We start from the raw sequence: 16,517 nt of genomic DNA, 5'->3' as shown, positions 1-16,517 counted from the left end.
TTGCTTGTATTCTTTGGCCCAGCAGTCTATATCTTTGAATAAGCCTAGAGGACCTGTTGCATGTGATCTCTGAAATCTAGGATGATCATTAGCCCAGTGTTTATAATGGTGAAAGACTGAAAACAATCTAAATGTCCATTTGTATGAGGATGGACAAATAAAATACGGCGTATTTATGTGATGGAATTGACAGGATCTAAAAGTATAAATATACAAACTGAACAAGGTCTGTAAGATTTGATATCACTATATATCTATTGCTATGTATCTATAAGTATATATGTATGTATCTAGCTATCTATTTATATAAAAGGATAAAAAATGGATTGGGTAGAATACTCCACAGACTTGTGGTGGTGGTGTGGGAGAATGGATGTGGGGTCTCCCACCACCATCTGCTCACCTTATAAACGAATGTGCACACTGGGATAGCAACTTGGGATCATTGATAAAGGGGATTAAAGCATTATCTGCTGTGTTTTATTTTTTTAAAAGTTCAGAATCAAATATGTTTTATTTGTGTTTTTCTCTCTTTTATTAAGTTTCAGAAGAGTGACAATTAAGTATATAATTGATTGTGAATTAGTATTTTCAGAGTAACCGTAGCACTAGAGCAACAGATGACAATTCTGCTCTTTGTTTTCAGTGATGCTAATTGGTGGAAAGGAGAAAATCACAGAGGAATAGGACTCTTCCCATCTAATTTTGTAACAACTAATTTAAATATAGAGTCTGAGGCGGGTAAGTTAAATCTTAGTTAAAATTGTTTACAGTTGAATTTTATGGTTCAGTTTTGAATATAAAATATATTGGCATTTAAATCTTGTTTTGAATAATTTATTTATGAACAGTACAAGTTAACCTACTTCTTATCAGATTAAGGGGCTGTTAACTTATCCTTTGCTGATTCTAAGTACTATTCCCTTATCAAATTTTAAGTCCTCTGAGTGTTAACTTGTATATATAGTTATCAGATACAAAATCAACTTGTGACTGAATAAATATTTAAATCAACCCATTTATATAGTACAAAGGCAGTTTGTGTCTGTTCAGTACAAAGAATATTGTTTATATTATCACAACCATAGTGCGTTAAGGTGGGGGTGTGGGGGAGCCTGGTTGGTGAGTGTCAAATGTTAGGAGGTCTGTTTTTTGGACTTTTTCTCATCTTGATATGATCTTCAGGTTTGAGACAATGATAGAGTAATCAAGACCCTAACATTTCGGATGCAGATCTGCGCTTCATTCAGTTTTGCAGGCACAGATAGTATCCCTCAGGGCTGTCAACCATGCTGAGAAAGCCTTCTGTTTGTTAAGCAGGCTGGGAGTTGGGAAGGGTGAGTTAGAAGGACTAGCTGATATAATAATATTGATGACAAACAGTGACTGTAATAGCTGACATTTTGGAGCACTGATTATGTGTCAGGTGTTGGACTGAGTCCTTGCTTCACCAGCGAATCTGACCTTAGAAAGTACTTACACTGACTTGCGGGATATATCAGTGCCAATCCTCAGCAGTTCTAGGAAAAGATCTTAGAAAGCATGCCCTACTCATGATGTGTAACATCTTTGTGTGTGGTACATTTAGTTATAATGAAGTTGGGAGAGATGAATACTCAACTCATTTGCCTACCAAGTACTTTGCCATTATTTATATACCTTTTATTGCTCTAGTCTGGCTAGATATGTAGTGGATTCACGGTTTTTAGTAACTTATAGACCATGTTCAAGGGATCTTATGTGTGTGATTTCCCCTTGGCATAAGCTAGAAGGATTGAGCTGTAGTATTAAAAATACATATGTTCTGGGTTTTCAGTATCTCCTCATGTTAGGCTGAGCTCTGCTCTTTAGACCATAGTTTCTTAGAGTGATCTCCCCAAATATTTGAAATAAGTAGCTGACATGAAAAAAAAAAATCCTTTGGTTATATAATTTTTTTTAATTTATTTTTTATAGAGAAATTGTAGGTTTACAGAAAAAGCATGCAGATAATACAGTTATATAAAATTTTATTGTACTTTTGCTTATATCAGCAATTTACTGTATTAAAATATAGTACTTTGTTGTCATACTACAGTGAATAAGTCAAAGTTTTCTAGGTATATATTCTTGTAAATTATTTTTCAACCTTTCTTTGAGAAAGGTTTCTTTGTTTTGTGTTTTTTTTAACTACTTTCAAAGTTAGGTTGATATCAAGTCTATTTTTTCATTCACATGGGACATACAGTTTTTTATAGCAAGGAAAGACTGTAGAAGAATTTATAAATTTATCTCTGAAATTAGCTAAGTAAATAATAATCTACTCCCTTGTATATTTATTCACCCAGTGATAGCACCCAGTTTCCAGGAAAATCAGCTAATGACTGCTTCTATTAATATTGCACACTTGTTCCACTAGAATATAAGTGCCATGTGGTTAGGAATTCTTGTCTATTTTATTCACTGGTCTATTCCTGGTACCTGGAACAATGCCTGTCGTGTAGTAATACTACATAAGTATTTGTAGCATTAATGAACGAACATATGAAATATGAATGTTGACTATGAAATGTGGTGACTAAAGGGCTACCATTTTTTTGTCTTGTGGGAAATCATAAGAAAATACTTATAAAGTAATGACTAAAATACTAAACTAAATGCTGAGGAACTTAAAGTTTACCTTGTTTCCATAGCAGCTGTGGACAAGTTGAATGTAATTGATGATGATGTGGAGCAAATTAAGAAATCAGAACCTGAGCCTGTTTATATAGATGAGGTAGAGTCTTTCTTTTGTTTAATAGTTAAAACTATCTAGACTTTTAAAATTTGCTTTTTATCCTTGAGAATATTTGGAAAATATTCATTGAAATTAAAACTTTTGAATCTTTAAACTGTCCTATTATTTTTAGGATAAAATGGATAGAGCCCTGCAGGTACTTCAGAGTATAGATCCAACAGATTCAAAACCAGACTCCCAAGACCTCTTGGACTTGGAAGGTACTCAGTGAATATTAGAGATTACTTTAATGTCATTTAATTAGTTTTATTACTCATAACGTCTTGAGTTTCTCATGCCTTTTGGTTGCTTCTAGAGATTAGAAATAAATCTCTGGTGGGGAAGAGACTAATATAATCGAATAATAAAAATATTATGTGGAAGGTATTGTCAGAAACCTGCATATCCTTCTTAAGAAGGAAATTTTTGTATTTCCTGAAGGCCCACCAGTGAAATTTGCTGAAGACATTTGTAGTCCAAGAAAGGACAGAATTAGAACAGTGTATTAAATAAGAGTCACAATGTTAGAAAACTTTCTTTCTGTTTAATTATCTTGTATTATGATTTTAAATGTTAAAATTATGCGTGATCTGTATTAACGTTGTAATCTAGTCAGTTGAACATGCTGATATGTGTTTATCCCAAGAAAACATGAAACAATTAAAACAAATATTTTTATCCTTTTTTTATTGGTTTTGGTAGAAAAATCTGTGGTACATGTATAAATCATTTTACATCTTTTAGAAGAAGAAAATTCTTTATAAATATAGAATGTTGCACTATTCATTTTATCTGTGCACATTTGGAAATACTCCATATGTTTAATTTTGACATTGCTTAAATATATTGAAAACTGTTCATATGTAATCTACATATGGTTATATATTTTATATACTGTGGCTTGGATTCATTTTACTTAGATAATTGTATAGGTATTTTTAAGGCCTGAGGATAATTCCACATTTCATAGTCTGTATATTCATTTTATCAACTCTGGAACTTATGTTCCACAGAACATGGTACAATTTCCATTTTAATTTTGACTGCTGTAGTCACTTTATATTTGTGTTGGTAATGAATATTATTAAAATTAGTTTTTTTATAGTGCTTTTCTAGCATAAACTTAATTCTTTGTGTATTGTGTATGGTGTTGCATATTGGTGCTCTGTCGTTTAAAATTGTTGAAATTGGTTTAAATTGGAGTAAGTTTCTAGATGTGTATTTTTGTATTTACAGATATCTGTCAACAAATGGGTCCAATGATAGATGAAAAACTTGAAGAGATTGATAGGTGAGATTTTTCATGCGAGGAATAACAAGTATGGTTTTATGTTTATGTGATGTTGGCACAACTTTAAACTGGGGACAGTTTTGTGGAACTGTACAATCAGTTGAAATGTTTTCGAGTTTCCCAAACTTACAAAGTTGATAACAAGATGATACTTCTTATTTTAGTAGCATTTTTTTTTCATGGCAGTACAATGTGTGTAAAATCAGGGACTCTTGTTCTTATAGCACCAATCTTCATTTTCTTACTTGGGCTTTAATTGAGTTGATAATGAGTATTGAATAATAAAGTGAATGGAACTCAAAATGGGAACCGAAACCTTAGGCAAGCACTGACTTGTTAGGCACTGAGAAGTGGTATTTGTAAAAATTTCAAAAGAAATTTCTTGGGTATTTGTGAAGTTAAATTAACTGTAACATACCTTCTCCTTTAGTTTCTCTTTCTAGTATTTCTTTCTTTTGCCACTTAATGTCATCATCCTACCTAGTCTAACTGTTCCCTTAGAAATAACAGCAGTACTCAAGAATAGCCTATCAGAGTTCTGAGTTTTTAACTTAGTTCTGCCCCCTTTCTTTTATTCCTCAAATCTTTCTCTTTGAAGTTGGAGGGAGAGTCTGTAGTGTGTGGAAAACTGTGGATAAGGCCCTAGTGTTCTATCACTTCTATCCCCTTCTAGCCCTATTTATTTTCATAAAATGTAGTGGAGTAAAGCAGAAGACAGTGTAATCTTATTGTTAAAAAGAATACCTTCAAAAGAAAAAAAAAGAAGAATACCTTCAAAAGAAACAGTCTAGAAGAACTAAAAATCAGAGTGACTATTGCTAGTGTGGGTTCATCTTTTGAGTGATAGCTCCACTATAACTAATTCTTTCATCAGTTTCAGAGTCTGAATAGACCAGATTGCATTTACCTTGTTCCATGGCCAGTCTGGAAAATGCTTGCTGTTCTTCAGAAAATTTTTATTGACTTTTACCATTGTTGAGCATTCAGATATAAATAAAATATAGTTTCTTCCTGACTTAAATGGATCATCATCAGTTTATCATTCCTGTTATGAAAAATGCCTTTACTGCCAGAAAGCTGAATTTTACATTCAGCTTCTATCTTATTTGTACAGAATTTAATTTTATAGCATTGTTTTAGTTTATATACCAGAAATGAACTGGCTTTAACACTGGGGATTTTATTAGCTTATAAATTTACAGTTCTTAGGCCGTGAAAGTGTCCCAGTCAAGACATCAATGGGATGATACCTTCTTCCTGAAGAAAGGCCTCTGGCCATTCTCAAAGCACATGGCAACGTCTGCTGCTCCTTCTCTCCCAGGTTTCACTGCTTTCAGCTTCTGGCTTCTCTGTCTGTGACTTTTTCCTGACTTCCTGTATTTTTTCTCTCTTAGCTCCTCTGGCTTTTCTCCCCTAGTTTCTTTGGATTTTTCCCTCTCAGCTTCTCTCCATGCTTCTCTGAATGCCATCTCTTAGCTTATCTAAGGCTTTTTTATGTATGAGTCTTGTTCTCTCAGCTTCTTATAATGGACTCCTAGTACGAGGATTAAGACCCACCCCTGGGACAGGCCTCAACTAAAATAACCTAGTCGTAAGGTCCCATCCACAAAAGCTCTACACCCATAGCTATGGATTTAAAGAACATGATCGCTTCTGGAGTACATACAGCTAGCTGCAAACCATTACAAGCATTTATCACACTAAGAAATTATATAGAATAAAAATATAAATTGACTCCAAAGAAGTCTAGATAAAATAATTAAAAAGAGATCAATAGTCTGGACTTTGTGTTCTTCAAAAATCATTTTCTGTAACCCTGACCAAGTTGATTCTTTTCATTCTTCTCCAAAGTACCCTGCTAATTCTTTTGGCATGACCTTTAGACACAATCTTCCTTTTTTGCTTTGCTTACCTGTCCTTCCTCAGATGTCAGTTTTAGTTAGCTTCTTCATAAAGCCTTCTCAGTCTACCACAGCCCCAGTTGATCTCTTTCCTGCCTATTATGTTCTTTTATTATTACTCATTTTGAAACTTAGACTTGTTCCTTAGTAGATTACATTCTCTTTGAGGAGAGAACCACCTTCTACTTAATTTTCTCTTTCTTCTAAAGTAGTGTTGGGCACTGTTTGTTTTTGCTTTGGGGTTTAGGTTTCCAATCATGGAAGGAGATTTCAGCAACAATCGTCATGTCTTTCCATTGCCCTCTAGTGCTATATCAGCATATACTGGGTTATATAACAAAATTCCTTATTTTATTCTTAGGCACACATTTGTGATCATGGACACTAATTCCTGTGGTTTGTAACTGATATTTGTGAGACGAATTTAATAGAGTCTGAATTTCTTTGTATAGTCAAACATGCTAAAGTAGAAAGAAGCACTTTTTATTTTTTTAGGTTTAGATATAAATTCTGATAGGGAAAGGGTGACAGAGTCATTTACTTGATAGCTTTGTGTCTGTCTCTGCCTCTTGTCTCTTGTATATACATGGAAAAAGCCGCATCTAGTAAACAGTCTTGTGGGTGCTTTAAGCTAGATAAAAACTATCCATTTAAATTTTTAAAAGTTGTCATTTGCCAAGAGTTCTTTACCACTCCCAGGATAACAGACAAAATTGTACCAAGTCTAAAGGATTTGCTCTGGGCAAATTTGAAAATGATTTTATATTTGGATTTGTTGTTATAACACAATAAGATATCTGGTTTGACTCACTCTCTCAAAACTCAAGAGCAATAGAGGCTAGTTTATAGGTATATAAATAAATATGTGTGTGTGTGTGTGTATATATATATATATATATATATACTATTTTCGCTTGCATTTTTAAGGATAATTACATAATTTTTTTTTCTTTCATTGATATAAACATGAAAATGCATATGATTTTGGGGGGGCTACATTTTAATTTCAGTCAGATCGTACTTCACAGCAGGCTCTGGGCCTTGCCCTAGTATTTTCTTCTGTTGAGATGTATAATTAAGCTTGAATTCTTACCTAAATTAAGAAATTATAATGGAGTTTTCAACAGAAACCTATAACGTCAAAATTTTCCTACCACCAAAATTATTAATTGATTACATTTTATATGATGTGGATAGAACTTTCCCTAATATTGTGAAGTCCCATTAGCCTTGCTGTTATGAGAATTTAATAATCCCTCCTCCCAGTTTCCCTGTTTGAATGTTCTTTCATTGTATTAAAAAAAGAACCTTTGAAAATATTAATAAATTATGTAAGTTAACAACATAATTTATGTTGCTGAATGCATACTTAAAAACTTGAAGATTATTCACGTAATTTCTTCTGTATCAGGAAGCACTCAGAATTGTCTGATTTGAATGCAAAAGTCTTGGAAGCTCTGGAACTTTATAATAAATTAGTCAATGAAGCACCAGTATATTCAGTCTATTCAAAGCTCCATCCAGCACATTACCCACCTACATCAGCCGGGGTTCCAATGCAGGTGAGCATGAATTTTGAGAACGTTTTTCAAAATTCAAAAAGTTTCAAGTTAAAAAAAATATTTTTTAAAGAGAGTATTAAAAGTTATATCATCCGTGAATAAAATTTATCTTGGGTAGTTTCAAGAGATGCTGGTTAAAAATTAATGTTCACAAGAACAAATTAGATAATGGGTCTTTCATAAAAATACATTTTAGTTCCATTTGAACTTGAGTGAAAAGTCTTCCTCTGTGACGGGAGTTCTCGTTCTGCAAAGGCCTTTGTGAGTATTACGTGGTTTAGGGCAGTGCCTGGCATATCGAAAATCCTCCAAGTAATGAAGTGATGGATGTTCTTCCGGTCCCTCCACAAGCAAGACTTAATGTTCCTTTAAAAATTTCTGTCAAGATTTAACTTATACCATTATTTAAAAGCTTAGTTAATGAACTTCATTTGTTCTCAGAAGAGTGCTTTATATTTCCTTTTCTTAGATGTGTGACTTAAATTGTTAAAAATTCATGCAGTGAAGTAACGACAGATTAGTAAGCCATCATGCAGCGTCACTTTCCAGTATTTGCACCTTTTCTGTGCTTGCCACCTGAAGTGTGAATACTTAAATTTATCAATATTCTCATTATGAGAAGACTTCTCAAATTTCAACATATAAGCAAGTGAATTCGGAATGGGCTTGGATGAGCAAAATTCCTATACATTTAAGAAAACTGGCATGGAAAGGAATATGTGAGGGAGACACCAAAAAGTAAAGGTAGAATGTGGGTGCCTGATTTACATGACTTGACACAACATAATTGTTAAGTAAAAAAAGAATAGTTACTATGGTAACTGTCACATCAGACAAGATGCATTTATCTAATATGCTGTGCCCTGAACTTGTGAAAATGATGGCAAGGTCATTACATCTGAGAATAGAATGGGTTTCTGGGTGCAAAGGACAGTTTAAATTTACTCAGTATTGCTTCTGAGCTTTTTTTTTTTTTTTTTTTTTTTAACTTTTTTGTGTGTAGTACGTGTGGTAAAATTTAACCATTTTTAAGTGCATAATTCTCTGACTTTAAGTACATTGATAATGCATAACCTTCATCACTATCTATTTCTGGAACATATTCATCATCCCAAACAGAAATTTGGACCCATTAAACAATAGTTCTCTCTTCTCCCCATTCCCCAGTCCCTGATAACCTCTTATATACTTTCTGTATCTGTGAATTTGCTTATTCTAAGTATTTCATGTTAGAGAAATTATACATCGTTTGTATTTTTGTGTCTGGCTTATTTTATTCATCATGTTATCTTCAAAGCTCATCAATGTTGTAGCATGTATCAGCACTTCATTTATTTTTATGGCTGAATAATATTCCATTGTATATTTATACCACACATTTTTATCCACTTGTCTGTTGAAATTTGTTTTTAAAGATGTAGTTTGCTGGTGCTTTGAAAATGGAACAAAATAGAAATGTCTATACCATTGTATGATGGAATTATTTGTTATATTTACTTCATTGTGTGTCTGCAAAGGGTTAGTTGTTATTCCTCTGTCAGGTTTTGTATTACTAAACACTATTTACAATCTTTAGGTTTTGCTAAGTACAACTTTTTTAAATAGTTTGCATTCTGTCACATAAGTGATAGCACACAAGTTTGATTTGTCACATAACTTATATTGACACTATTGATTAATAGAGCATATGAAATGTTCGAAAGACCTAATCTTATTTGGAAAAAGGTATACTTATATTTGTATTAGATGCAGTTAGGGTGATACATTATTAGTTTTATCTGTGAAGGTAACGGAGGAACCCAAAACTGCCGAAAAGTTCCATTCACCACAGTCTCAGTCTGTTGTTTCTGTTAAGGAGGTGACATGATTGCATTTAAAAAATTTATTTGGAATTTTTAGGATTCTGAATTGTCATGTGAATAGTCTTTGCTTTAAAAAAGGTTTAAAACTGGAATATGATAATTACTCTATGATATTTGTTAAACATATGCATTGTTTTGAATGCTGGATATAGTAGACAAGTAGTAGACTCTACTATTAAACTCTTAGAGCTGTTACCCTGAAAGTTAAGTAGGGCACATACGTTACAAATATTCAAAAAGGCTGAAGCCTTTTTTTTTGGCTGTCTCCTGGGAATATTTCTTCTCCTTTACCCACTATTGCTTCTTTGTGTCTGGTCTTGCAGGCAGGAAATAAAGGAGACATAGTCAACGAGGGCCCACACTGTGTCCTGATTCCATTTCTTTTTCTACTTTTTATCCCAAGTTGTACTTCCAAAATGGAGTTGGATGAGTCATCCTCCCATGAGGGTGAAGAGGGTTGTCATTCTGCTGGTAACCTGAAGTGATGGTGGGCTTCCCTTCACGGGAATGTGTTGTTTTCTGTGGCTCTACAAGTGAAACATGTTACTGAGTAATAGGCAACCTGAATAGATTCCAGCCCTTTACTTAAAAATGTACTCCCTCTGTTCTTCTCCCTTATCTTCTCCTCACCTCTCATCCCCTCCTCCCCCCAAATAAAAGAACAACCAAGCAAATTATGAATTTCCATAGATTTGGCCCTGTGATTTCAAAGCTCTGTTTTTTGTACTAGGGTGGATAGATTGCTGGAAGCAGATTGCTCCCCAAAGAACTATAACATTTTATTTCATTAAAGTCTTTCCAAGTTTTAAATATATTGTTAGGCTGTTGTTTTAGAGATCAGTGACTCAACTTTTTCTCTTTGTTTAATAGACATACCCAGTTCAGTCACATGGTGGAAATTATGTGGGTCAGAGCATTCACCAAGTTACTGTTGCCCAAAGCTACAGCCTAGGACCAGATCAAATAGGTCCACTTAGATCTCTGCCTCCAAATGTGAGTTCCTCAGTAACGACACAGCCTGCTCAAACTCCATATTTAAGGTAAGTTTTTGGAAGCTATGTTTATTTTGTACTTATATACATTAATTTTTTAGATTTTCAGAATGACTGTTGGCTCACTTCTTTGTAATAATAATGCCATTTTTACTAGAAAGATGAAGTTATAGAACTGTCCATTCTTAGTCCAATGATAAGAAGGTGAAATGTGTTGCTTTTAGCTATGCTACTATACCCACACAGATGGTTGCCCAGGCCTGTGGTTATAGTCTGAGTCTCTGGCACAAAATAAAGCTAACTGTCGTTATAGGGATCAAGCCCATGGTATCCTTAGCACTGTACTGTAATCATTCTGTTTAAGTAGTTCCAGACATTTATCTGCATGTACTCCTAAAAATCAAAAAGCTTTTGTAACTTTGACCCTTAAAGGAAGCGTGTTTGAACCTTGGAATATGTAATCTACATTTTTATTTGATTAGTTTTGTTGTGAATATCACATTAAGTCTTGTATAACAACATAAAATGTTGTCAATATAATCCTTTGTAGGTGATCTCTAAGGGCTTTTCCCACTCTTAAATTCCATAACTGAATTTGAGATATCTAAAAATTAAATAAGTGTATTCATCCTGGTCTTCAATTATATTAAAATGTAAAATTTTGTTATCCTGGAATACCAGAGATTATAGGTTCAGTATAGATGACATTGTTCTTCCTGCCTTCATTATTTGTAAGTAGGGATTCAGGTTATAAATTGACACTGGGGTAGCCTTGAACATGAAAACCCCTACCAAAGGAATGCCTCAAGAGTATGTGAGAAGATTGTATAGTACATGAAAATATCTCAAAAATTGCATTAAAAACACTAATTCGGGGCATAAAATGACACAAATAAAGCAAAGAATGTGTGTAGTAATAAAAACCTTAATAAATGGAAAAAATTCAATTCCACCATAAATTAAGAGGTGCATGTGGGATTTCACATGAAAATCAATATCAACATTAAAGTCAATATTGTGTAAATTTGTATTTTGATTGAGGAAATAAAAAATAATTATGAAAATAAAAAAAAAATAGTGTGTGAGAAGAGGTAGCACCCTCTGTGCTGTGTTGAGAGATGGGAAAATGGAAAATATGGCCTTAGGTACATCTCTGAGCTAGGAGCTCTGTTCTCAGAGTGGTTGACTAAGGGTATGACTGCCATGAATAGTTTGTACCTCTTCAGAGGATTTTTAAATGCTAGAGATTTTGGAGAAAGAAAATAGGCCTTATAATCTTGTATTTTTCTTTTTTCTGAGTACTACTCTCCTCTTTCCAAATATAAAATTGTATTATCAGTATTTGATTACTCACAGAGTAGTGGTGCTGCATAAACTTAAAAAGAAGATGGAAAAGGCATTTTTATTTTGTTGTGATGCTTTATCACTAACTATAACCTAGAACAGTGTAAAGTAAATATGGTTTTCTTTTTAAAATTTTGTTTGTAGCACTGGACAAGACACTGTTTCCAATCCCACTTATATGAATCAGAACTCTAATCTTCAATCAGCTACTGGTGCAACTGCTTACACACATCAGATGGGGATGTCTGTGGATATGTCATCTTACCAGAACACTACTACCAATTTACCGCAGGTGGCAGGCTTTCCGGTGGCAGTTCCAGCTCATTCTGTTACACAGCAGCCATCAAATTACCATCAGCAGCCTCTTCTTTAGAAACAAAACAAGCATTTTCTTGAAAGCATTCATAAGTGTATTACTCAACCCTCATGATTCTAATCTGAAAATATTAAAAAAATTTTTTTCCTCTCAACTCAAAAGAACTATAAATAAATAAAGCACACAAACTTATCTTACTCTGCTAGACCATAAAAGAGTTTTCATTCCAGTTGAAGTCATTGACTTTTGATCAGAGGCAGCTAAACTATGCTTCCATTTGTTTTTGTCTTATGCTAAAATATTTCTACATAAATCTGGACATCCATGAGTAGCCTTGTGACACTAATCAGCATGTGTTAGCAGTGTAAATTTTACTTTAAAGAAACCACTTTCCCACCTACAACATCATGATAATTGGAGAGCACTGAAACCTTTAAATAATTTTTTGTCTGTGTACTTTTTTCAGAGTTTTCCACACACTATTATTTTAAAATGCGAACATCTTTTTGTGTAAGCATTTAGCTTGCCAACATATTTCCTTTTGGCTCCTTAAATTGCAGTTGTGTTTGCAGTACTGTCAGTTTTGCTCTCAGAGTTATGTTGAGTAATAATTAGCATATAATTGTCTACAGAAGCAAGAGCAATTTGGAAGGAACAAAAATGTTTTCTGTTATTAACAGTGAAGACCATATGAATGCAGATGTGTGATAAAGCATCTAACCGGTCCCCCAAACAGTCATGCCAACAGTGAGCTAAGGAATGCCTCATAAAACATTTCCATTCCCAGGAGGAAAGCATCTCCTTTCCTGCAAGGGTACATCTTCATTCTCTAATGAAGATATGGTCCATTTGTTTTCTGATTTTCGTTGTGGTAGGCGGTGATGCTGCATTTCCTTTTTACAGACCATATGTGAATTTGAACCGAGATACTCTTAAATAATTTGTAATGTATGTTAAACATGTATGACAGTTGTTTTTATTGGTATGTTATTGTTTGTTTTTTTTTGTGTGTGAGGGTCCACATGGAAGACAAGCATTCTACCACTGAACCACCTGTGCATCCTATTGATTAAGAAGTGATTCAAGTGTCATTGCTTTCCCAAGCTATTAAAATATTTGGTAGCTCCTTTCAGAAGTAATTCTGAGCCTGTAGAACAATAGCAGGTGATGGATTGATAGAAGGCAAGCGGAGTGATAGAGAGGCTATTGGCAGTTTTTCTGAAACCTGCATTTTAAATTAGTTTATATTACTAATAAAGCCCACCTACTCAGGAGTTAGATAGTAAACCAATAGGATTTGTTTTCTCTCCTAAAAATTTGCACATTACTTCGTTATCTATCAGCTTTTTACATAACACAAAATAGGAAAGACAATAAATATGCTTACGTAATTGGGAAGAACCATGGACATTAGCTTAATTTTTTAGAAGTTACGTGCAGAGAAACGAGATGTCTACATTTGATTTTTAAAAAAAGCACTTACTCTTTTTATTAAGAATCCATTATAAGGACAGTTGTCTGGAAATTTTGTCATTTGTCTATTTATAGAAATTCAATTTAGTAGTATTTTCCTTTTCAAAGAAATGGTATCCTAGAACAAAATAGTCTTTGTAGCACTTTGTTTACATTTAAGGGAAATGAACAGTATCTGAAAGCCCAATTTCTGTCATTGTCTGATTTCAGATCCAAATAATTGCAAAGAAAATTTTAACCTTTAATGTCTCAGGTTTTGTTTTTCATCCAGTATTTTCCTCCCATGCGAATTCAGTTACAGACATATAAATATTATATAATGGCACCTTACTTTTTTGGAAACAAGTCTGTTCTTTGAAAAAACAAAACGAAAAACATTTCCAAAGCTGCACTTGATAATAGTTTGTTTGCTTCATAGAAAATCTTAAATTTTCTCCCAAACTATATTTAATAAACAATAATTTTAATGTTTGTGTAAATATTTCATGTATAATCATGATCCTAATTGTAAATGCTTAATTCAGCCTAAGTCCAATTTGAACCAGTATAAATACTACATACCCACTAAATTGAGGCCAGCCAATTAAGTTCAACTAATGCAGTTTTGGAATAATATAACATGCAACATATATTTAAATAGTGTATATTGCCACTTATCTGTGAAATTTTATACGTGTGGATTTTTTTCACCCTCTTAAAAGCAATTTTATTTTTGCGATATTGTAATGAATTTTGTGTTGCAGACTGTTGCTAGTATAAAAATGTTATTAAATCAGTGTATTCAGATTTTTTTGGTGTTAATAAGAAATGCAGGGTGTTGTTTTTTCTTCTTTTCTTTCCATGTTCTTATGAATTGTATTTATTTTAAAACCTGTTTATAATTAAATGTTTTCTGCCAAAGGAATTGTCTAACTTCAGATTTCTACATTGAGTCCATACTCAGTGTTTTATATCAAAAATAAAAATAACTTCTGCTTTTTTATATAAAATCTTGGTACACTAGAATTCCTGAAAATTTAAAATGAATTAATTTTATTATTAAAGTTAAAATGTATTGGTTTCCTAGCTGCTGAAACAAGTACTATACAATGGATTGGCTTAACAACAGGAACTTGCTCACAGTTTCAGAGTCTAGAAGCCTTGCTTCCTCTTGGCTCAGTATATTCTGGCTGGCTGGCACTTTTTGGGGTTCCTTGGCTTTTCTGTCAAGTGGCAGTACATATGGCAGCATCTTCTCTCTCTCAGGTTCCATTAATTTCCGACTTTTGGTTATTCCCTGCAGCTGCTTTTATCTGTCCAGTTCCCTTTGCTTATAAGGACTTGAGCCATATTGCATTGAGGTCCACCTTCATTCATTTTGGGCACACCTTAACTGCTAACATCTTCACAGGTTCTGTTTATACAGGGTTCACATCCACAGGACCAGGAGTTGGGACCTGAACATGCCTTTTGCGGGAGATATGATTCAATACTCCCCAACAAATAAAGAGAAAAATTTCCTCTGGGTGTTAAAATATTTGAAGTGGGACATGTTCTTTAAGTTTGTAAAAGGTACATACTGTCTACCAATTCTGTCTTATAACTTGGCAGCTTATTTATAGAATTACCTCGACATTCAGTAATTACAGTATTTGAAGTAGTTGATACTTGACCACATAACAAATTTTACTGTATACTTTGAAGATAAAAATTTTTACCTTCCAGTTTTTTAAAGTGTATTTGATTGTAAATTTAAAGGAAAAAAGCAAAAAACTATAAAAGCTAAGGCTTAGGGATTTAAAAAAAAACTAGTTTTCATAGTAAAAATCACATCTCGACTTCTAGGAGAGGATTTGCGTCATTTTGATAAGAACGCTGAAGTTATTTTTATGAATAATAAATTATAAAAAAATATATAGCACCAGCCTACAAAGAGGTTGTTCCTGTCAAAAGGTCTTTCCTTATTTACTTAAATCTGTTGTAGGCCCTAAATAAAGGGAGGATTCAATTTTAGGGATTTTCCATTTTTCTGTGTTTGATTTAGGTTCTTTTGAAGATGAGAAAAAGTATACTTAAAGGTTTTCCCTAGAAGAAGAGTAACTCTAATTTTACCAAACTAAATTTGAATTTTAGGGTTTTTTTTTCCTTACTGTGTCAAGTAGAAAAACTATGCCTTACATGGCTAAAAGTATACAGAGAAATTTGAGTACTAACCTCATGGAACTTTTATAAGATTGCTTAAAATTGGCATGGGAGTTCTGAAAGAGATGTCTTTAGTCCACCAACATTCTTATATTATCTTTGTTAACCATAAATGAAAAATGAGAGACCCCATTCATTCTATAATCCCAATTTATTGACTTTTTAATACCACATTCCCATTTCAGCAGTTGATTTGTTTACACCAGAGATGATAGCAGTTAACTGTTAAGATTAACTGTTAAGATGTTCACAGTTAGGAAAGGCAAACAGGAAGAGAGAAGAAACAAAACTGAATGGATATTCCCCAACAAAAGGCTACTACTGAAGAATGGAAATTTGATTTTGTTCTTATTTTGCATCATTGAATACCCTGATGAAAATAAAAACTTCCCAATACCCTCACAGCAAATCGGTGATCTCTACTGAGTAGGACCTTGGTCTGGGGAGCCAGCTACTTTGACTGCTATAACATAACCTAGTGGGAATCAATGCTGGGACTTAAATCCTCCAACTGTGATGAATCAAAAGCACAGCTGTGTAATTTGCTGTTCTATGCAGCAACAGCTTTGTCCTCAACTGATAGCGTAGGTCTCATACCTAAAGGGAAGACAGTGGTATCGTGTTAAGATATAGCTCCTAGTGGGGTCTGTGAACATACAGTTATGTTAGGTGTCAAGACAGAGATGATTCTTAGCTGTCTTAGATTTTTTTCCTCCATGCAACTTTTGACAGGTATAAAAAATGTGTCTAAATAGAAAAATGGCACTTAGTGGCTCAGACAAAAATAGTCTTTATAATATTTCTTTCCTAGTAAGCCCTACCCAGGGATTATCACCTACA

The 16,517-nt window shown here is 33.5% G+C and overlaps 1 protein-coding gene across 2 annotated transcripts in view; it reads left to right on the top strand.

Annotated features, from left to right (window-relative positions):
- Window positions 1-14,400, top strand: part of STAM2 (signal transducing adaptor molecule 2) — a 65,806-nt gene extending 51,406 nt beyond the window's left edge. The window contains exons 8-14 of one of the 2 annotated variants that reach the window (XM_077153832.1): window positions 647-741; window positions 2,676-2,755; window positions 2,889-2,976; window positions 3,992-4,046; window positions 7,359-7,509; window positions 10,242-10,411; window positions 11,852-14,400. In XM_077153832.1, coding sequence (XP_077009947.1) covers window positions 647-741; window positions 2,676-2,755; window positions 2,889-2,976; window positions 3,992-4,046; window positions 7,359-7,509; window positions 10,242-10,411; window positions 11,852-12,080 — 868 coding nt within the window. In that variant the 3' untranslated portion in view covers window positions 12,081-14,400. Of the gene's footprint in view, window positions 1-646; window positions 742-2,672; window positions 2,756-2,888; window positions 2,977-3,991; window positions 4,047-7,358; window positions 7,510-10,241; window positions 10,412-11,851 lie in introns of both variants that reach the window. The other variant, XM_077153830.1, reaches the window with a different exon arrangement.
- The last annotated feature ends 2,117 nt before the right edge of the window (window positions 14,401-16,517 follow it).

This window comes from Tamandua tetradactyla, chromosome 3, assembly GCF_023851605.1.
Source record: "Tamandua tetradactyla isolate mTamTet1 chromosome 3, mTamTet1.pri, whole genome shotgun sequence".
NCBI lineage: Eukaryota > Metazoa > Chordata > Mammalia > Pilosa > Myrmecophagidae > Tamandua > Tamandua tetradactyla.
The sequence above is the reverse complement of the archived record's forward strand: the minus strand, read 5'-3'. Positions and strand labels throughout refer to the sequence as shown.